The sequence below is a fragment of the Sminthopsis crassicaudata genome, chromosome X (genome assembly GCF_048593235.1).
Source record: "Sminthopsis crassicaudata isolate SCR6 chromosome X, ASM4859323v1, whole genome shotgun sequence".
Classification (NCBI taxonomy): domain Eukaryota; kingdom Metazoa; phylum Chordata; class Mammalia; order Dasyuromorphia; family Dasyuridae; genus Sminthopsis; species Sminthopsis crassicaudata.
The window spans coordinates 3,298,678-3,322,160 of NC_133623.1; the positions used below are offsets into that span (position 1 = coordinate 3,298,678).

Consider the following 23,483-nt stretch of genomic DNA (forward strand, 5'->3'; position numbering starts at 1 on the left):
TGGGGGGCAGCTAGGTGGCGCAGTAGATACTTCCTAGCTGTGTGACCCTGGGCAAGCCACTTAACCCCAATTGCCTCAGCAAAAATAAAAAATAAAAAAAGTGGAATCCACACATGGCATGAAAGAACAATTATTTTTATTAGTTGGAACAATGCTATGATGAATTAGAATTATTGATTTATAATTAATTAATATTGATTTATGATTAGAAATGATGATGAAATTAGAATTGTTGATGGAATTACAATTATTGATGGAATTAGAATTGTTGATGGAATTATAATTGTTGATGGAATTATAATGGTTGATGGAATTTAATTGTTAATAGAATTATAATTGTTGATAGAATTTAATTGTTAATAGAATTATAATTGTTGATAGAATTTAATTGTTAATAGAATTATAATTGTTGATAGAATTTAATTGTTAATAGAATTATAATTGTTGATAGAATTTAATTGTTAATAGAATTATAATTGTTGTTGGAATTGTTTTAATTGTTGATATATAATTGTTGATGGAATTACAATTGTTGATGGAATTACAATTATTGATGGAATTATAATTGTTGATGGAATTACAATTGTTGATGGAATTACAATTGTTGATGGAATTGTTATAATTGTTGATAGAAATACAATTGTTGATGGAATTACAATTGTTGATGGAATTGTTATAATTGTTGATAGAATTCTAATTGTTGATGGAATTACAATTGTTGATGGAATTGTTATAATTGTTGATAGAATTCTAATTGTTGATGGAATTACAATTGTTGATGGAATTGTTATAATTGTTGATAGAATTCTAATTGTTGATGGAATTACAATTGTTGATGGAATTCGAACTCAGAGTAATAGCATCCACGAACATGTGTGTGGACAAGGCCTTTCTCCTCCCAATAATGATGTTGCTGTAGTAGTCATAGCTGTAGAATTTTCAAGAGATTGTGAGAATAGGCTAGGTGCTCTGCTACTGTATACCTCCATTTGCTCTGAGTTCCGGTAGTTCTTATTCTTCATTGGGAGGAGAGCACTTTTCTCTTTCGATGCTGGCCACGATGTCTTTGTACACATCAGTCATCTGGGAAACAGAAACCGAACCAAGCTTAAACAATAGATAAGAAATAAGATAGAGTGGGAGCTAAGTCACCTCTGTGACTCCTATCTCCCTCCCTTCTCCCCCACCCCCACCCCTCCCAAGTCCTGGCAATTGCTGGAGGGCCCAGTTTTTCTTTGTCAGGATAGGGAAGTGGGGAGTCCTATTGCACTTGACCTGTCTCTCAGAGTCAGGCAGTGATGTAGGAACAGCATTTGGCCAGTGACATACCAAACCAGCACTGGACTATTACTTTTCCTTTCAGATTGAGGGTTTTTTTTTCCTACTAAGTCTTTCTGGGAGACTTCAGTCAGTGCCACACTTCCCAATATGTTCTCCCCAACTTATCTACCCAGTATCATCCCTTGTAACAAAGGAGGAGGAGGGAGAAAAAAAAAGCAGTTCAGGAAAATTAATCATAGCATCAACCAAGTCTGAAAATCTAGGTCCTATTTTAAAGTCTTCTTCGCCTCCCCCCCAACTTGGGGCCAAGCATGAAGTCATTAGGATGAAAGTGTTCTAAGAACTTATCACTGCTTTGGGCCGGGCCCCCACCAAATTGGCATTTGATTCCCTGAGTTGGCCTTGAGCTAATTCTTTTCTCTCTATCCATTTAATCTTCCTGTTTCCCATCCATAGAATCATAGCATGGGGAATTGCTGAAAGCAAGTCTAACCTCTATCCAAAATGAAAGAGCTTCCATATTCTTCACAAACCTCCATTTGAAGACTTCCTGTCACAGGAAAGCCCACTACTAGGATAAGCTCGTGCATGCCAAACTCTTTGGCCACTTTGAAAGTGCTAATGTTAGCCATTAGCAGTACCGTTCCACCTTTGGACAATCATCAGGAAGGCTTTCCTTATAGGAAACTGCTGGTTGCCTTTCTGTAGCTTCCATCACTGTTCCCAACCTACTGCTAGGGGAGCCATAGTGCCCAAAGCTTGGAGTCGGGAAGACCTGAGTTCATACCCTGCCTCAGACACTAACTAGTTGTGGGAATCTGGACAACAAACCTCTGACTGCCTTAGTTTTCTGATATAAAATGGGGCTCATAATAGCACCTGCCTCACAGGGTTGTTGTAAGGATAACATAAGATCATTTTTGTTAGACCCCTGACATGGTACCTGGCATACAGTAGGTATTTAATAAATGTGTGTTCCCCCCAAGTCCCTCTCCTCTTCCGAGCTTCCCTAGTGTCTTCTATTCTTGTCTTTGTCTTACCTGACCTTCGTAGGACTTCTTCAAAGTACCCAGGTGGCTAAGAAAGCGAATTCCTAAACCACACCACTTCTCTGCAATCACGTACAAGCCTTCGCCATACTGAAAGATTCCAGTGTTCCAGGCTTTGGTCATAAGCCAGAGAATCTCAACTTGTGGGTACTCCTTCTGAAAGCAAGAAAAACAGCTCAGGTAGATGCTCTTCATCTACAATCTATCCACACCGTGGCAAGGCCAAGTGGGATTGCTCCACAGAAAATAACTCAAAGGCAAGATGATTAAATGAGAAGTTATGCTCAAAACTTAAACCCCACATTCCCCTCAAAACAGGTATCAGCAACCAAAGAAAGCTCCCAACACAAACAGCTGGGATCCTTGAGTTCCTATTTCTGTTCCACTGATCGACCTATATCTTACCTATACCAAATTATTTTGATGATCACAGTTTTGTAGTATAGTTTGAGATCTGGTACTGCTAGGAACAACTCCTTCACTTTTTTTTTTCCCATCAATTCCCTAGACAATCTGACCTTTTAAGTTCTAGATCTATAAAGTTAAGTAATTCTTTGGAGTTTGATTAGTACGGCACTAAATAAGTAAATTAACTTAGATAGCATTCATTATTTTTAATTATACTTGCTCAGCCTATCCAGAAGCAATCAGCATTGCTCCAGATATTCAAATCTGCCTTTGCAAGAAGAGTATTTTGCAATTGTGTTCATGGAGTTCTGTGTGTGTCTTGGCAGGTGGACTCCCAAGTATTTTATACCAGCTATGGTTATTTTCAGCGGAATTTCTCTCTCTTCTTCTGTTGGTAATATTTAAAAATACTGATGATTTGTGTGGGTTTCTTTTACATCCTGCAAGTTTACTGAACTTGTTCATTATTTCAGCTGAGATATAATAAAGACTTTAGCTTAAAAAGGCCAAGGCCTCCCATTGCATCTTGATCTATGTCTTGCCACTGGACCAAGATGGCTCTGAAGGGAAAGTGAGGCTGGTGACCTTGCCCTCTCACTTCAAGCCAACTCATTTGCATGGCACAGCAAGGACCAAGGACAAAACAACAACTGCTTCAACTAGTTTTTTAGTTGAATATAGTTCTCTAAACTGAATATAGTTTTCTAAACCACCAAATCATCTGCAACAACGGCAAACTTTGAAGCCACCTTTAAGACCAAAAGGAGGTGTTTCAGGACCTGGAGGCAGGGGTGGGGGGGGAGTCTATTGTATACTGGATAGCTTTCAAGAATGTTATTTTAAATAATGAATGGCAAAAGAACAAAGCAAATCAATGATACACAATTGTATTAAACTATAATGGGGCAATGTACCTCGCTAAAGCAGTCTGTTAGAGGAAATTGCATCTCTCTGAACACAAAAGGAAGAAAACCAATGAATTGACCAGAGAGCTAAAAAAGAACCCATAATAAACTTGACAAATTAATAATCCCAAAATAAGCACAAAAGTAGAATTGTTAAGATAAAAAAAAAACGAGCTTCTAAAGAAAGCTTTTAAGAGAGACACACACTAATTCAATCAATGAATTGTTGATTTTTTTTCTTAAATGAGAGGAAAAATTATTTACCCTGAGGAAAAAAAATGGAGGAAGAAGAATTGACAAGGATTGGAAAGGAAACAGAAGAAAATAATCAGAAACCACTTTAGGACTATGCCAGAGCCAGCCTGAAGCAACTCCCAGTGCGAGCAGGAATCTGTGACAAAATCTGCAAATTTTCCAAATCAGAGAGGCTAGAGAAAATGTTAATAATGCAACTGAAAGTGAAAAGTATGGCCAGATGGTAACCATTTCCCCCAGCACCATGACTATACTTGGTTATCTGCCAATCTTAAATAAAAAGGATGAATTAAATATAAAATATCCAAATAGCAAAACAAGAAATATAGAATTTAAATATGCTGAAATTGTGCAAGCCCTAATGGAATTCCCCAAAGGGGCAATGAGGTCCTTCAATGTCTTGTCTCTCACTGTGGCCTCTGCAATTTCCATGATTGTGCCTCTCAGCTCTATTCAGATGACTCTCAGATCTAGGTATGGAGCCCCAGTTTCTCCTTTGAGTTCCAATGTCTAATGCTCATTTGAAACTGGATGTCTCTGGGACATCTTAGGTTCAATATGCCCAAAATTCAACTCAAGATCTTTCCAATTAAGCCCTCTTCCCTTCCAAACTTCCCTATTTTTGTTCAATGCACCCTTATTCTTGTGTTTAAACTTTGTAACTCAGTATCATCCTCAACAGCTCCCTTCTCCCTCACTCCTCTTATCCAAACAGTTGACATATTATGCTGTTTCTCCCCACCATACACACACTTCCTGCATCTGATGCCTTCTTTCCACTCACACAGCCACCATTCTGGTTCAGGCCCCCCCTACCTCTCACCTAGATTATTGTAACAGCCCCTGAAATGTCTCCCTGTTCCAGACCCTTCCCACTCCAGTCTAGTACACACTTTCCTTAAACACAGATTCTATTACTTAAACAACTCTATGACTTCTTATTGCCTATAGGAAAATAATCTCAGCTTTGTTCTTTTATAGCCCTACACAATGTGTCCCCAACCCATCTTTCCTGCCTCATTGGACATTATCCCGTCTTTCACTAGAGCCCAACTAAATTGACCTTTTCTCTCTTACTCCACCTCTGGTTTCCATATCTTTGAAGCTCATTCTATTTACCTCCACTTTAGAGTCCCTTTCTTCAAGAAAGCTCAAGCACCATCTTCTACATGAAACTTTTTCTGATCTAACTGCAAGTGCCCTTCCTCCAAAACTGCTTTTATATCTGGATTTACTAACATGATGTTTACACTGTGTATATGTTTACAAGTGCTTTTCTTCATTAGAATGTAAGCCTATTATGGGTATGGATCATTTCATTCTCTGTACTCATATGGTTAATGCCTAGAACAATGCTGGGCACATCATAAGCACTTAAATACTTGTAGATTGATGGATTTTACAAGTAAATGAGACCAAATATTTGGATAGCTCCTATACTACATAAACTGCTTACAAAAAAAGAAAAAAGGAAGCACCAGAAAACTAAACTCTTTCTCTAAAACAAATACCTAAACTAGGAAGAGAGAAAACAGAAAAAGACAAATTATGTGACAGTATCACTAATGAACATGGGTTCAAAAACAGTTCAAATGTTAGCAAAAAAAAATACAATAGTACATTTTAAAATTATTCATCATGACTAGATTTACATTAGTGATACAAGGATGTTCTATATTAGGAAAACTATGAACAGAATTTATTAATAACAAAAATGAAAACCACATAATTATGTCAAGCGATGAAAAAAAAGAACTTTAACAAATTGCAACATCCAGTTCTGCAAAAATACAGCAAAGCCCTCCCCCCCAAAAAAGGACTTCAACAGAGAAATGCTGGAGGCTTTCCTCATAAGATCAAGGGGTAAAGTAAAGAACCATTGTTTCTATTAGTATTCAACATAGTACAAGAGATGATTGGAACATAACAAATGGGAAGGAAGGAGGGAACAAGCAATCGTATAGCATCTGCTATGTGCCAGGCACTATGCAAAGTGCTTTTTATAAATATTCTCTCATTTGATCTTTAAAACAACTCCGCAAGGTAGATGCTATTATTAGCCCTCTTTTACAGTTGAGAAAACTGAGGCAGACACAGATTAAGTGACTTGACCAATGTCACATGGCTCAAAGGTGTCTGAGGCCAAATTTGAACTCAGAACTTCCTAACTCCAAGCCCAGCACTCCATCTGTTGACTTTCAATCTAAACAGAGGCCCCTGTGGAACCAGGATAACTCAAGACTTTCTCAACTCTCCAGAACAGGGCGGGCTTCTTAAACTTTTGCCACTCACAACCTTTTGCCCAAGAGATTTTTATGTGACCCCAGGGGTAAAGGAATATAAAATAGGTGCAGAAATCAAACATTTATTGATAACAAATCATCATTTCACAGCCCTCACATTCAGTTACAAGGCCCCATCTGGAACTGCAAATCAGTTTAAAAAGCTGGACTCTAGAAAAGATCAACAAAAACACATATCTCTTCTTATGTGATTCAGTCAACTGAATTATAATCCATCTCTAACAGTCAGTGCTCCTTTTTTCCTGCTCACTAAGAAGTCCAGTTAGTTCTTCAAGAGGTAATCAGTGACCACATGGGGCTGTTCCCTAGGGCAAGGCGCTCGATCAGTCACCTATTTCGGGCTGTTTCACACCAACTACAATTCTTTAACAGGACTTTGAAGATCTTGACAACAGGATGAAGGCTTACCTTACCACTAGTTTCTATGAGTTTTTCTGACCTCAGGCCTTTTTCAGCCAATTTCTCAACCACAAGCGATATTAAAACTACATTTTCTTCTTCTTCTGACAATGTGAAGCACAGGTCAGTGAGCAAATGTGACTCTTACCTAAACATTAACAGGAAGACTTTGAAGCCTGTGACATCATTCCTGGCAGCGCTCTATGCTCTGCCCTAGAAATGCCTCATGTTGACTCCACTGAGCCCTCTGCGCAGGTTTTAGTTCTTCCATAGGGGAATAAAGGTGTGGTTCTGGACTTCGTAGTTCCTGCCAAGACCAATAGCTCCCTTTTAAGTAGTTTGCTTTTAAAGTCTCTACTTCACATTTCCAGTTCAAATGGACTTTTGACAGGGAAGCCTCAAATGTGGGGCTGACTTCTCAGTGATAGCCCACTTCAAACCAAGAATTCCCACTGCTGTTGGGGATCATGAGCCTCACTATCAGTTTTTTACTGGCAAATGCACTGAGTTTTTTGGGACACGAGTACTCCCAAGCTTTCAAAGGGGGCACAAGTGTGCAGTACAAAGGGTCTTTCAGGATATGCATAAGCTGCCACCAAGGCATAAGGAAGAAACCTAATCATGTCATCAGAAGGGCTCTCAAACTGTACATAACCTTTGATCTAGCAGTCTCACTACGGGTCTGTATCCCAAAAAGATCATAAAAAAGGGAAAAGGACCCACATGTACAAAAATGTTTGTGGCAGCCCTTTCTAGAAAGGCAAGAAATTGAAAATTGAGTGGATGCTTAGTCAGGGTATAAGTAATGGAATATTCTTGTTCTATAAGAAATGATAAGCAGACTGACTTCAGAAAAGCCTGGAAAGACTTGCATGAACTGATGCTGAGTGAGGTGAGTAAAAACAGGAGAACACTAACAAAAAAAAACAACAGTAACAGCAAAATTATGTGATGATCAACTCTGATGGACTTGGCTCTTCTCACAATGTCGTGATCTAAGATAATTCCAATAGATTTGGTATGGAAAATAGAAATCACATCCAGGGAGAGAACTATGGAAACTGTGGATTCAAGCATAGTATTTAAACCTTGTTTCGTTGTTAGGATTACTAGGTGAGAACTCAGGTTGTCTGGACAATGACAAGAGAAGTGACTTCCCTTCCTGCAGAGAGTCCCGTCAAGCCTGATGTAGTGCAGAGCCTCCTCCTATCTCTGGAGTGGTGTCCTCTTTTATCCTCCCAGAGAATGGGCGTGGGATAATGCAAGGGCTTCTGGGAAGAAGTACTCCAACCAATGAGCTTGCTCCTCTTATCAAGTCAACCTGAGTTCTCACCTTGTAATTGTCCAGACAACCTGAATTCTCACCTTGTCATTGTCCAGACAACCTGAGTTCTCACCTAGTAATCCTAACATTTCGTTTGTTTGCTTTTTTCTTTCTTGTGGTTGATTTTTCTTCTTTTGATCTGACTTTTCTTGCACAACATGACAAATGTGGAAATATGTTTAATATACATATTGCTAGCTGTCTTGGGGAAGGGGAGGTAAGGGAGGGGAAGAGAAAAATTTGCAACACAAAGCCCTACAAAAATGAATACTGAAAACTATCTTTACATGTATTTGGAAAAATAAAATACTACCGAGAAAAGAAAAAAGTTGGTTCATGCTTCTTGTTCCAATGATCTTCAGATGGTATAGTACCAGATCAGCCTAAACTTTTCCTCCTAAACTTTTAGGTTTGAGTCAAGTCATTGACAGGTATAGCAGTCATAGCATGATTCTGCATCAATTTTCTCTACTTGCTACCAAACCCTAGACAAGCCTTTAATTCATGGAGATTATTGGGATGGCCAGCTGGTGACCACTTCGATCTAAGCCGCATTTGTACTCACTTACTGCCGACAGAGGCACTTATCGATTGACAGTTTCCTTTCATCCATCTTTTGTCATGTTCCTTCAAGGTCTATGTGACCATTCAGGAGCCCCAGTGAAAAAACTGACAGTCAATAGACTCCAAAGGCACAATCTCCTACTGGCAAAGTGTGTTCAACGATCTCTTTTAAACATTAGCTACCTGAAGGATCAATAACATCCAAGACGATCTAATTCAGGCCCTGCATAACACTGTGCAGTAAAAGATTGTCTTTACTAAATGGAAGAAACTGTCTTGACAATTGCCGATGGCATGACTGTGACCGAAGAAAACAGACGCCCCACTGCAGGTGGTGATTGGGGGGGGGGCAGCAATGAAACAATGAAAAATAATCCCAGTTGAACATTCTGTGTCTGTTCAGAGACAATTAACTCAATTATACACGTCCTGCTGAATAGAGCTGGAGAAAAATCACAAAACTGGGTTGACTTGTAGCCACTACAAATTTATGTTACATAATCTCCACCAGGCTCTCACAGATGTAAAGCAATCCTCTTAAAGCCCCTTAATCAATTTCTTCTCCCACTCTCCATAGGGGCTCTTCCAAACCTTAAGGCTTACAAGACAACAGGCCCTACTATGTGCCAGGCACTATAAGAAAAGCAAAATCTGCCCTCAAGGAGCTCTCAGTCTGATGAGAAATCATGCAACTATGTACAATCTGTATACAAATATATATGAGTAACTATGTACCAACAAGATATAGGCAAAATAAACTGGAAGTGATCTCAGAGTGAGGGCACTAAGGTTAAGGACCACCAGGAAAGGTTTCTTGCAGCAGGTAGCAGAGACTTGAACAAATCTAGGGAAGTCGGGAAGCAGAGGTGAGAAGGAAGAGCGTTTCAGGCATAGGAACACAAATGCCTGGAGTCAGGAGATGGAGCCCCTTATGCAAGAAAGCCCCAAAAGGCCAGCGCCTACTCACTGTTCCTCATATGTGCCTCTCTACCCTTCCCATAAATTGTTCCTCTTAGGCCTGGAACGTCTTCTCTCCTCATGGGACCCTTAGAATCCCTAGTTTCCTCCAAAGCTTAGCTTACGTGCCACCTCCCACATGAAGCCTTTCTGGATTCCATTATACGTTGGGTGAGTGTTTGGGGATATATTTTGCACTTACTTCTGTATGTATGTGTTACTTTTCCTCTGTAGCCCTAGTGCCCAGCATAGCTTTAAAATGATTTTAAAAGAAGGCTTGGTGAGTGATTAGATATGGAAGATAAAGAGCAGTCAAATAGGTAGCACTGAATTGGAGGTAGAGGGAAGACTAGCAGGAAGATGGCAAGTTCAAGGGAGGTAGCACTGAATTGGAGGTAGAGATAAGACTAGCAGGAAGATGGCAAGTTCAACAAGCTTCAATGTTGAATCGGAAGTGCTGATGGCAAAACCAATTAGAAACGTTCTACAGGTAACTGGCAATATGGGATCCCACCTCAAAAGAGTAGTTGGGGCTGAAGATGTCGATTTGTGAGTCATCAGCATAAAGGGGATGTTGAAAGCCATGAGGCAGGCCTATATAACAGCAGGAAAGATCATAGAACCGAATTTCGGGAAATGTCCATGGTCAGGAGTGTATGTGGAGGGAATGATGAGAAGGAACGATCAGAGGGTGGTTAATAGTGTCAAATGCTGCTGAGAGGTCAAGGAGAATGAAAGCTGAGAAAAAGCCACTGCAGATGGCAGAGATGACCTCTTAGAGAGCAATCTGAGTAGTAGAGTTGGAAGACAAATTATAGGGAATTTAGCGGTGAGTGGGCAGGCAGTAAATGGAGACAGGAGGTACAGCCATTGTTTTGATAAGTTTGATAAGGAAGGGGAGAAATGACATGAGGGGCAGCTAAAGAGGAGAGTGGGGTCACAGGCAATTTTTCCCCATGATGAATGTATTTCTTGAAGGTGAAAGGGAAGAAATTAAGAATTAAGAGAGATGGAGAAGGGGAGAGTAATGTGCCTCAGTAGGTCCAAGTGAATGGGACAGATAACATAAGTTTCCTCTTAGACTGCGGAAAAGGATGAGTGCATGCATAGGGTAAGTGAAAGATGAGCTGAAGTGAAGTAGTAGATAGATAAGGGAGCTCACATGAGATGACATTTAATTCAGAAAAGGAAAGTATGGGGTCATCTGCCCACAACCAGGGAGCTGAGGGTGGAGCCAAAGGCTTAAGGAAAGAAAAGGCTTGGAGCTGCCCCTATTTGGAACAGAGCCCATTAGGGTGTCAAACATACGGGGCAGAGATCTTTACCCATCAACAGATATGCAATGAACTAGGTCTGCAGGACTTTGTATTTTTCCCAGAAATGGTATACCATTCAGGAGCAAGAAGAGAGAAAATGGACAGCGGGGGGGAGGGAGGGAGGGGGTCATCCAAGGCTGGTGCAGCAGGCACAACAGGGATGTTTAGAGAGGATGGTGAAGAGGGAGGATCTCGACTTTACGTCACAAGTGGAAGGATGAGGGCATACTCATACCCAAAATAGCAATGGGGGATGAGGTACTTTCTCCTCACCCACTAAGTTCAAGGAAGAAAGAGAAGGTAAGATTTGCATGGGAGATTGCAGTTGGGTTTCAGTGAATGCAAGGTGGTAAAGAAAAGGCTCAACATAGAGGAGATCTTGTACCCAATAGCAGAGATTGAGTGACATGGTTGAGAATCAAACATGAAGGTGACAACAGTCAATGAAAAACTGATTCTATCTCAGCTTCATACCTGGCCAAGAGCCGCCTAGGACAGATGTCCGAAATTATGGACTCGACCTCTTTCCACAACTGGTCTTGGTAGCTCTGAGATCTCATGTCATAGTCTGGAAGCTTTTCCCTCCCTTCAGAACTGCCCAAGCCTTCCTCTAAAGCAAAGACTGTTCCTTGTTCCTGCCTGTGTCAAATCAAATTGGACTAGGATAACCTATGAGATTCTGGTACCAGCTTCTGCACCCTTCAGCAACTTTCTTGAAGACAATTAGCCCCTGGGATGGGGAAGAAGGGTGGGACTGGAGAATGGAGCAGAGATTCTAGTCACACTTACTTTCTCTAACAGCCAGAATATGCCAGTAGCTAGAGGTGCTTGATAAAGGTCATTTGAGCAAAAGAGAATGAATGGTAACTAGAGAAAACAAATATGTACAAGATGTTCTCGTGAACAAAACAACCTGCAACCTCAACAAACGGGACATGAGCAAAGTCACATCAGTAACCAAAATAGGTCATCCCTTAAATGGGGAAAATAAGCTACACCCGAGAAATAAGCCAACTAGCAAATCAATCTCTGCCTGAAAACTTAACTTGTCCAATTACGTTTTGGGAGACAAGCAACAGCAGCTGGGAACTAGATCAGAAAGAAATTAGCAAGCATTCAGGCTCGGACAGGAGTTCCTCCAAAAGGTTCTTTTCACTCAATATTTCCTCTCCCTCTGGAAAACTGAGAACCAGAAGTGGGATTGGGCTCTTTTAGGAGGAAAGAGAATGCAACCCTGCGAGGCCTCCCCTTTTCTTTCTTCCTTTCCCTCCCTTCTCCCCTCCTCTCCTATTTACTGGAGAAGGGGGCAAAAGGGTTCAGGCTTAAGCTAATTTGCATTACTATATGAACATGCTAGGAGGTCCAGAGGAGAGACTCAGAGATTAGAAATGGACTCGACTCTTCTCAAAGGGAACTTGACAAATTCTTCCAAGGTGCTTAAGTAACTAGTCAAATTACTAAGGACCAATGAGAGAAACTGTCCTTCCCTAGATGCCAGGAGATTCCCAGCAAGACCCAACTTATTATTGGGCACAGAATCACAGGATCCTAGATTCTGGCTTCAAAGGGACCTTAGTGGATATCAAGGGCAACCCCAAGGCTTGGAAAGGTTAAGTGGTTTGCTCAAGGTCACACAGGTCAATGCCCACTTGTACCAAACCTCACATCTGGACTGGGTCACAGATAATTGGAGATGGGCCCTTGAGCTCATGCAGGAAAGACCAACCTTTACAGCTAATCTGCTCCCAGCCAAGATCTTTGATTCACCTATCAAAGCCCAAAACTAGTAGGGGTGAGGGGCAGGAAGCCACTTCTTTTGCTCTGCCCCTGCCTGGCTCTAGGGACCCCGAGTTCTGCTGCATAAAGCCTTTCCTCCAGACAGGAGCGGGTTGTTTCTCAATCTCCTGGATGAACTAGGGGGACTGGAGGAGAAGATTCTCTAAGCTGTTTCATTTCCCTTTCTCCTTAGCTACCAAGAAAGGTCTCTGTAGGAGGAAATCCAACAAACAATGGCTTCTGGCTTCCAAGGAAGTGACAAGTACTGTCCCATCGCAGCCAAGAGGCCCTGGAGGTGAGAAAAGTTTTCGATCTTCCAACCAGACTTACCTCAACAGGCTGTACCCTCCTAAGCCTTCACTATTCCCACTACAACGCATCCTTGCCAAGTTGTTAACCAAGCTCTGCCTGGAGGCCTCCAGCTAGACTCTCATTTCTGTGCTACTCAAATTGTTAGGAAATTTGTCCTCAAGTCGAGAACTAAAATTTATCTCCCTAGAGCTCACACCAATTAGTCAGAACTCTTCTGCCCAGGATCAAGCAAAACACATCGAAATTTTAGTGCCCGCCTCCTTCTACTATGTCCTCTAGGGTGCCAGCTCTGTAGGCAGCAAGCTTGCTTTCATCTTAAACCTTTTTATCTCCCACTCCTCCTACCTCCACCCCCATGGAGGCCTGGCTCCCCCAATGGCCCAGCCTTCCTGGCCTCACCTCCCAGACCTAGTTGCACTTGTACCCATTAGCCCGGACTCACTGGGCAAGGCAGGGAATTGGAATCCTCCCTGTTCCCTATGGCCCTCTCTAGATTTTCCCTCTACCTCCCTACCTGGTAGCTATTGTCTCCAGACCACCGGAGCACTCCCCTTCTCTCCTCAATGAGTTCAGGGCCTGGCTCACAGCCTCTCCTCTTAAACTCTTGCCTTTAGACCAAGAGATTTCTGCCTCCACACTGATGTTCCCCCAAACACCTCACCTTCCCAGGTTCTCAGCTGCCTCAGTTCTCATGACCCACTCCTTCACCCACCTCAGTTACACACAGGGATAGCCGTACTCTTGATCTTTCCATCGCCCACAAATGCAGCACCCCTAAGCTCCTGCTGGTTGGAATTCCCTTATCTGGGCAACCTGTTGTCATTTGTTCTACCTCTCCTTCTGCCTGGCAACCTCTAGCCCTCTTTTTCTTCCTTACCAAGACCTTCAACCCCTCAGCTTTTCCCCAGACCTGTCACTGCTGCCCTGGCTCCACCCTCCTCCCTTCACCGTCTTGACCCCTTGGCATATTGGCTCAGCTCTACAGTGTCCTCTTCTCTCCAGTTCCTTGCCCCCGATCCTATTTTTAATCTTTCCCTGCCAAGGCTCAGCCTTAGATTATTCAACACCATGGGGACAAGAGGGGAGGTAACTATGGTGAGAATAACTATGGAGGAAAATCATGAAACCATGCTGATTTTCCTCATACTAGGTTCTCACTGCTGCCACCCTGCTCGAAGCCATTTGGAAGCTGGAAGATAAGAGTTCTGAAATCGGCGGCTTTTCATATTGTCATATTCACGGACTATTCATTTAAGGGGGAGGACAATGGCAAGTAGCCCTTCTCCAAGGAGTCCCCAAAGCTCTAGCAACACTCCTCAGCCCCAGCAAGAGCTGTAATGGAGACTGGCCTTTGACCTGCACTATTCACATGCCATCCATGCGACATAAGGTCATTAGACCGTATCTACCCTGAAACACACTGGGTCCAGGTCTAACACCCACTCTTGAAGTTTGTTTCTTAGCTCGACTTACTGAGCGACTGATCACATTAAGAGCATCTTCGAAGAAACTCCAGATTTCTTCCAAGATGTGCATATCGGGTTCCAATACTTCGTCTGGTAGTGAAATATTAATGAAGTTGTGCAGACATTTGCTGGCAATTAAAAAAGAGAAGAGTATTGTTTAGAGGTCCGATGAAATAAAAGATGCCCAGAATCCCAAGGCCAGGTGTGAGTTCGGAAGGGCTCTCCACAACTATCCTTGGGGTCAGGGGGCTGAGTGCACACGCCTGAAAGGATGACTGCCTCATCCTGCTCGTCACCATTTCCAAAGCTGTGGTCATTCTATTTTAGGGGTTGGTCCAATTTACAGATACTTGAGAGCAGCTCTTTTATTTCTCAATCAGGCAACAAAATGTGGGATCTTAGCTGGGCAGCTTTTCCTGGAGAGTCCTCTCTGGTATTCTTGGACAGGGAGACTGTAATAAGATATTATAATTTCTGCTGCAAAATCTCATTTCCCCATGTCTGTACATGAAGGACTGTACAGAGGAATTGTAGCCCTGTGGGGTACCCACTGCTCCTTGACAAAAGACACAGGCCCATTGCATATTCTATTAACATACACAGACTAGATGTGCTTCCTCATTCCCTTGGGACCTGGAAAGTAGGGGCCCTAAGAAAGAGAACAGATTCCTTGAAGGATGGGGAAAGATACAGGAATTGGGGAGGGGGGAAATGCTAGCAGTGACAAGCCCTCTCCTGCCCTCAGAAAGAAAGCCTTTGAGCCATCTTGGGGAGTGGGGTTTCTCAACCTCTCTTCTAATGAGAGCCATGCAAAGGGCAGGCCCTGTGTTTTCTGGTGTTCTTTCTGCCTGCCATTGTTTTCAGTGACCCCGGCCCCATGTGCCAACCTGGCTTGACTCAGGTGTCCAAGTACTCCCTCACCTGTATTTCATAGTGTTGATGGTCGTTCCTTGTAGATAGATAGAGATTGCCTTTTTCAAGGTCTTTTTCGCAATTTCGGGATAGTTGGCAGGAGGCTCCATTACCACAGCTTTAAAAACAAAGGAGAAGGGGGGGGAAGTTCTCAGTAAAGACAGCAATATTTTCTGAGCATCAGTCACAGCACAGTCTGGCCCACACCTACTACAGGCCATGGAGATCATGCCTTGATCAAGATGGTTTGAAATCAAGCAAACTCGTTTTCTACAATGACAAACCCACAAGTGTTTTGGGAGATCACTTCTTCCTTCTCTAGGCCAGAGGTGCCAGGCTATGATCTAGAATCCATCTTCAATTCATTTGATATTCACTGATGACTTTTACTGTGTGTGTGTGTGTGTGTGTGTGTGCGCACATGCGTGCACGTGCACATGCAATGCCTCTATTATGTTCTTAGAAATGAAGCAAAGACATGGAGCTTACTTGAAGAGGGTTCTACTAACAAGGAGGTGGATTAACAAGGAGCTTTGGAGTGGCCAGTGGGATCCCAAAATGGACAAAGAGAGGGCTGCAAAGACAGACAGATGCTGCATTAACTGAGGCCCAATCAAGAGAACCATCTTGGGATCCAGGATCAATGGCAAGATTTTTCCCAGGGGCCTCCTAATCAGACACACTTTTCATGCTCTCCCTAGAGGTGGGCCCACAGTATCACACACGTATAGTTGCTGGGGCAACCGAAAGCTTCTTTGTCATAAGAAAGGTTCTACTGTGGGGAAGGCAGTAACAATGGAAAAAACCAAACAAAAACAACGAAATAACAACCCAAAAAGCAAGGCTAAAAGCTCAGTTCCGAAATGGCCACTCCTCCCCCAGTTAGCAAAGGCAAAGTAAATAGAATCCTTACATGCAATTGTTTCTAGTATTTTGGTCTCTAAATGAGGCATCTCCCACATGGAATCCAGGACGGAAGGGAGACTTGAATCATTCAGTTTGGCTTTGGCTTCAATCTCATAAAGGAGAAGCAAATTCTCAGTTGGATCTTTAGCGTTGTCTCCTGAGGAAGAGGTAAAAAAGGCAGCCATTAGGTGACTACAGCCCATTATTCTCTCCTGCTCTAAGATCTCATCTAGGGAACTTTGCAGGAGGAAGAAAAGGAATTTCATTTACAACTCAAAAGGTTATTCTAGCCCCCCCCCGAAAGATTTCTCCCCCCCTCCAAATCTTTCAACCCCCAGATCACGTCTACACTCTGGCCATATTCACTAGCACTTTTTGACGTCAATGCCAGATTTACCGATGGCCCAAAGAAAGGCCAGAGTAACACTGGCTCTCCTACCTGTGGGGATTCTAACAATGTAACCTGAACTTTGTAGTCACTCAACAGGAGGGAGGGGAGAGGTATCTCACTCTTGGTGATTCTTAGTGTCAGAAGGTTACTACAGGACAAACACATACAAGTGGGCCCTCCCTGAGGCCCCACACAACCACAGGGACAGGTGGCCACCTCCCCTCTACTGGAACCGCCTTGGGAGAGAGAACGCTGTTATCCCATGAGGCCGTTGGTTCAAATTTTGAACAAACTCATAATTGTGGGGCAGTCCCATGAGCTGAAATCTGACCTTTCTCTGCCTAAAAGTATACATGGGCAACCTCCAACCTAAAATGAATCAGGGGGGGGGGGGGAAAGCCAGTCCTTCCCATTAAAAACTTTCTAGTCCTTGGCCCTCCTGCCCATGGCAGTTACGAAATAATCTCTCTCAGATAGCAGGGCCCTGACTGTTAAAACATCTTGAAAAAGGTGTCTATACCTGATGCTTCCATTTCATTTTTATCTAGCCTCAATCTGGCACAATTGGGTTTCTGCAGGGGTGGGCAAGCAATAAGTATTTATTAAGCACCTGCCAAGTGCCAACCATCACCAATCATCTGATTACTCAGAACATTCAGTTTTGGTTTTGGTTTTTTACAATGCCCAGCTTCCTCAGGTAGACTAGTGCCTTAGGCCTTAGACATTTTAAACTCTCTTGATTCTCCTCCTCCTCCTCCTCTCTCTCTTTAGCTGTACCTTCCATATCTCCTTTGCAAGTTCTTCATTGGCCTGGGCTTTCTGCTCAGCTCTCTCTTTTGGGGGCCATTCTCAGAACTTCAGCTCTAGGGAGATGACTCCCCAATCTATATGGCAGCCCATGACCCAGCTTGAGCCACACACCTGCATCTCCAGAGGTTTAAAGCTCTACCCTACCTGAATGACCCAACAGCACCTAAAATTCAACCTGCCACAAATGAAACCTTACTCGACTCACTTCTCCTGATTTTACTATTCCTGTCTACCATACAACTTCTGCTGACCGAAGATAAAACGTTGGGCTTCTCTTGGATTGTCTTTCTCATTTCAAATCTCTAAACAAGATATATTGATTACAAAAGATAACTTGCAATCAAGGAACCCATTAGGTTTTGCTAGTGATGTTTTCAATATTCCATCAGCTCAAGTTTCTAGTGGTTGGACCAGTCTTATGTTACTTCAACTCCAAATTATATTTTTATTTATTCTGTTAAATCCGTTCCAATATCTTTAAAAGCTTTTTTGTTATATTTTGAAGTCTGATCTGTTTCCCTCCCTTCTCAAGCATTTGACATGTGGAAGCATATGCTACACACTTCTCTGTAGCAGTTCTTTCTTTAGAAGCAAATGGCATCTTCCTTCACGGGTCCTTTGTAGCTGACTTGAATGATCCTATTACTCTAAATAACTTGGTCATTCACAGACAATAAAGACTGACTTTATTGCTGCTACTATATACGACGTTATCTTGGTCCTGCTCATTTCACTTATTTTATGCAATTCTTTGCAGTTTTTTCTAAAAGCAACCTGCTCATCATTTCTTACATCATGGTCATATACCGCAACTTATTCAACCATTGTCCAATTAACGGGCACCCCCTCAACATCCAGTTCTTTTTGCCACCACAAAGAGAGCTGCTATAAATATTTTAGAACATGCAGGTTCTTTTCCTTTTTCCCTGGGGAAATGGACTTAATAGTGGGATTGCTGAGCAGAAGTGGCAGTTCTCAAGAAACTATATAATTTTCTTCCGAAATTCCCAGCTCCCATCGTACCTATTTGTTTCAGGATGTTCACAATTTCTCTGCACCCGTGTACGTGTTCAATTGCATGAGTCAGCATTTCAGCCTATGTAGCAAAAAGAACAGCATTAAGTTAGAACAAGGGATTTCTCAACTATTTGTCAACACATCTCACAACAATTTGTCAAAAAGCAGTTTTGAAAACCAAACATCTTCACGGGCCAACCAAATGGGAGCTGTTTACCTCCATTTCTAAAACCACAGAGGCCTCCTGATAGAGGTCATAGTCCTAATACCCCTGGAAAAAGGAGGAAAGCTCAGCAAGAAACCTGGGGGCATATCAATGTCTTTGGTGAGTCATAACACCATCTGGTGAGTCCGAGAAATAAGACTAAGTTACCAGGATAGAGATTATATAAGAGATGCCCCTAGATCTCCTCCTGCCCTTCTCCTCTGCCCACCTACACATAAGGGGGAAAACAATTGGGACATGATGACTGCAACCTAGCAGCAGCCTTTAGTCATCTCTCCTCAGCTGAGAACAGCCTCAGAGAACAAGGAGCACATTGGGGGAGGGGGGAGGCCTCCAAGCACACCAGAACTCGGCAAGGTCTCAGCAGAGACCCCCCAGAACATTGTGATCTAAGCCCCAGGTGAGGTAGAGCCTGGACTAAGAAGAGTAAAGGAAGCGGAGTATTCTTGATTGCCTACCTAGAACCCCATTCAAAGGCAAGAAAGCTCAAAGAAAAGGAGTACAATTTTATTAAGTTCCAGGGAAAAATGAGGAAAGGCATGAGGGAGGGGGAAGAGTATGGAAAAATACAGGTAGCAGAAATTAGAATAGCCAGTCTTGGGAGTTTTCTCAAGAATCTGCTTCTTTTCCCATTTTTGCCCAATGTAGTGAGGCACAGCCCTCAGTAATAACTTCAGGACTATTTCTCCAACAGAACCTAGGAAAAAAGGGAAAGCCCAAGACCCCACTGACAGGGATGACTATTTTGAATTCTGGCTCTGCTACTTTTCACCTATAAAGCCGTATCACTTCTTTCAATGGAGGCTTCATCACCTGTAAAATGGGGACAATACTACTCAGCTCATGAGAAAAGTATTCTGTAGACTTCAAAGTGCCGTATTGCTGCTGAAATCCCAGGAGCAGACCCTCACTCCCTCAATTTCTAAATGTTTTTGGAGATGGTCAAAGACAGAAGTGGTCAAAAAGCACAACTGCATCAGTCTGGGTGCCCCCAAAGTCTTAAGGCAGAATATTTCACACTGCCCTAAGACTTTGGGGATACACAGGCTTCACAGAGGAAAAGGTCTGAAAAAAGTAAGGGAGGGTAAAAGAAATATGATGGCAGATAATCCAGCTCAACTAATTATTCACTACCTGTGTGAACCCTAACCCTAACACTCAGAACCTCAGTTTTCTCATCTGCAAAAATGAGAAGGTTGTTAGAAGTTCTCAAAGGTTCATTCCTACTCTAGAACCAGCATTCCAGCTGTTCTGGATCTTGGGAACAAGGAGGCACAAAATTTTGCACTTAAGAGACAGAAGAGAAGCAAAAGGAGGGGAGGGCCACAGAGTTTGTCCTGGAGACAGGTCACCAAGGGCCCAAGTAAGATGAGAGTGGAAAGGAAAGTCCAGATCTGAAAAATGTCAGAAGAAGCCAAATGGCTTATAAAAGGAGAAAGAAGTGAAACACCAAGGCTGACCCTCACAAGTTGGCATCTGAGAGAATGAGATGCTCTCTTGTTCCCGGGGCATAAGAATACAGACACTGAAAGGAGGATTCAGGCCCAGATCGGTGCTCTCTCATTCACACTTAGCTTGAGTTAATGAGATTTTTAAGAGATGTCAGAAAGACATGTAGTGCTGGATTGAGAAAGCAAGCTCGATTCAGTCAAGTGGATTTCTTACTGAGGCAAGTCGGCCTACAAGTCACTTCCTTTGAGACGCTGTCAAAATTGCCAAAGTGGATGAAATCTCCCAAAGAATCAATATGAAAAGAAAAACAGCAAAGGATTTGGGCAAAAATCCGGGAGGCATTCATAGATACAGGGACCCACAGAGATGAAGAAGCCCCTTCAAAGAGGCAGCACAGAGTATTCCAAGGGGACAGAGATGCCCAAGTCCAGGTGATAGAGGAACTTAGGAGCTGTTCAAAAAACCAGGCCAAGCAGGGTCACTGAAGGCCTCTGGGAACAAGATGGGAGTGAAAGCAGAGCTGAATGGAAGGCAAGCTGGAAATGAAGCAGCACCAGATCAAAGGAAGGGAAACCACTCGAGAGAAACAATCCCGTTCCCATTGCTTGAAGTGAACTCTCCTTTTTGCCATGTTACCTTTTGGGAAGCATCGGTAGCGTTCCTGCCTAGTTCTAAATCCGCGGCAGCCGCCATCAGCAAACATGTTTTTTGAGAAACTAAAACTGCTTTTTCAGAGGGACATAGTTGGGATAACTGAAAAGAAAGAAGCAAAACATGAGTGAATGGTGAAAACTCTGCTGGACCAAAAAAATCAGAAAGCAAATCAGTCACAGCCCATTTGGATGCCATAGTATAAACCGTGGATAAGCATTCTTTGTATCATTGGGGCTCAGGTTTTCATTTCATCCTGATTTTGTGGGGTCTGCAACACCTTCCTTAGGGGATCCTACCCTACCAGCAGCAAGAACTGCCTTCTGCCCTAGAGTTCATTTAACAAGTGCTTTTGCTCCTCACTTTGTGTTATAATTTCCCAATAATTTCCTTATGACAAGCAGAGTCCTTGGTATGAAAGAAAACTGAAATGAGTTTGCTCAGAGGCAGTCCAGGGTAATGGGCAGAGGGCTTTAAGTTCCATCTCTGACACATACTAGCTGGATGGTCCTCAACCTTAACCTTTTGGGGGTCTGGAGACTCTGAAACTTTCAGGTAAGTTGCTGAACTGCATTGATAGAGGGCCTTACCACCCTGGGAGTTTCCTACACCGCTGAATTCTCTAGTCTGCACCAAGAGGACACAACAAATTGGACAAGATTATGTCCTTCACTTGGAATGAGGAACACCCCCTGGATTCTCACTGGGGAAAACCAAACCACCCAAACCCTGCACAATCCAAAGCCATGTGCAAATCTCAAGTACCACCCCCAATGAAATCACTGGGTCCATCTGACAGAAAAAAAACTGAGGCCCAAAGGGAAATAGAAGAGCCAGGCCCACATTCTGAAACTAACTAGTCCTAACCATTAATGACTGGTGGTTCCTCTGGGATCTCCAGCATTATATTCAGCAGAATTTCAAGCCTCTTTCACTCTATATGGCTCTTTTTGGGCCCCCATTTCCTACTCTGTAAATTAAGAGGGTAGAATTCCAAGACTTTCCAATTGTGACTTTCTAGGATATATTAAAGCAGAGCAGACATGGCCATGGAGCTTGCAGGAAGAAAGGCCTATATTCTCTGGGGAAGGCTGGGGTGGGGGGAGAATTCCTCTCTATCACACCCGGGGAGTGCCCACCTCCTTTTAAGTCCAGCCCTGCTTACAGTAGACATTTGAAGATCCCTTGGCTCTGAGCCAATTTTCAATTCTGACATTTTATACTTAGCATCTGGCTCTAGGCCACCCCTTTAGCACAGCCCTGCTTTTAGATCCCCATCAGAAGAACCGTACTTCGAATGACAGCAGGAAGAAGTCGCGCATGATGTCCAAGCACTTCTCGCACTGCATTGCCAAGTTCCAGGCTTAAAGTAAAAACAACAGAGTAACACGATGAAAACCTTTGGAGCATCATCTCTATCTTTCAGTTATTCATTGTAAAACCTATCTTGCTAAATTAGTGTAGTCAGGGGACTCAGGTGAGTCCTTAGAAGTTCTAACTATTCCCTTGAGTACTAAGAAAAATGTGGAATCCTAAGTTCAACATGTTTCTTTGCATAGAGAAGCCATTACTTATTGTCTCTCAGAGACAACGGAGAGTTCCAGGACCCAACTCTAGCCTGGATAATAATTTGAGGTGGAGAGCCCACACGAGACACACACATTATCAAATGATCTATGACATGCTCCCAGGAGATTCCCTAAGGGTTCCTTACTTGTACTGGCTTGGGATTTCAGAATCCTGGCTCTGCCATTATTAGACTTAAGTTTTGGTGAGAGAGCTGCTAGGGCTACAAAGATAATCACCTTGTACCCAACTCAGTGGTGAGCCTCAACAAATGGAGCTGAACCAATACCTCAGCAACAGATGGGCCCGAGTAGAACGGCTAGAGCTGGGACTTTGAAGGCAAACTCTTTAAGTGCCCAGGGGTACCTACACAGTAGGCCAAGGCATTAAAGGAAGACTTCATATATGTGTAGGTAGAATAGTGGAGCTAGAAGGGCCCTGAGAGATAAAGTCCAATCCCCTCTTTTTGTAAAGGAAGAAACTGAGGTCCAGATAGGCTATAGAAAAACTAGGACTCAAACCATGGGCCTCAAGTCCTTCAGTGCTTATTACACTCATTATACAACATTTATTTTGTGACCTCTACCATGTTCCCTTTTCCTCTCTGGGTCTTCTCAATGTCTTCCCTTATTTGACGGAGCAGGACTTTAATCAAAAGAAATGGGGCCCACTAATTTGTATATCCACATACTGAACTTAAGTTTTCAAATGTAATGTTATATTTTATCTTATTTTCATTTATTTTATAAAACATTTCCCCCACTGATGTTTGAATCTGGTTAAGGCCTTCCTCAGGAGTGTTGTGGAGTGCATGCAGCCCCGTGGGGGCCACATGTCTGACACCTTGGGACTAGTGATTTCTGAGATGCCTTTCAATGCTGGCATTCTCTGAGCCTATGAACTAGAAGGAATAGAAGTAGTTAAATTCAGCTGAAAAGAGTGAGGCTCAAGCAAAACAAATACTCGATTTGGGCAACATCTCTGGAATAGCAAAATTAAAATTCAGCCAAAGGAGAAAGGTTCTCGGGGACTGAAAAATGACTTTTCCCATTTTCCTAAGGTCAAGAGCATTAAGTTCTTGACAATCAGAATGTGGACATTCTTTTCTCAAGCTGAAGTGCTCCATTTCATCCATTTTCTCCCTGAGCTAAATTAGCACTTTGGCCATTAGGCAGCAAGGGTCAAACAGAGCCTGCTGGGGTAGTGACATTTCTGTGCTCCCTTGCTCACTCATCAC

The 23,483-nt window shown here is 42.8% G+C and overlaps 1 protein-coding gene across 2 annotated transcripts in view; it reads right to left on the reverse strand.

The window, feature by feature from the left end:
- Positions 1-391: 391 nt before the first annotated feature.
- Positions 392-23,483, reverse strand: part of TEX11 (testis expressed 11) — a 133,549-nt gene continuing 110,457 nt past the window's right edge. Inside the window, exons 24-31 of one of the 2 annotated variants that reach the window (XM_074277463.1) lie at positions 21,973-22,043; positions 20,666-20,782; positions 18,358-18,430; positions 16,141-16,290; positions 15,237-15,345; positions 14,323-14,443; positions 2,322-2,483; positions 392-1,083 (exon numbers count right to left, since the gene is read on the reverse strand). In XM_074277463.1, the coding sequence (XP_074133564.1) occupies positions 1,012-1,083; positions 2,322-2,483; positions 14,323-14,443; positions 15,237-15,345; positions 16,141-16,290; positions 18,358-18,430; positions 20,666-20,782; positions 21,973-22,043 (875 nt within the window). In that variant the 3' untranslated portion in view covers positions 392-1,011. Of the gene's footprint in view, positions 1,084-2,321; positions 2,487-14,322; positions 14,444-15,236; positions 15,346-16,140; positions 16,291-18,357; positions 18,431-20,665; positions 20,783-21,972; positions 22,044-23,483 lie in introns of both variants that reach the window. The other variant, XM_074277462.1, reaches the window with a different exon arrangement.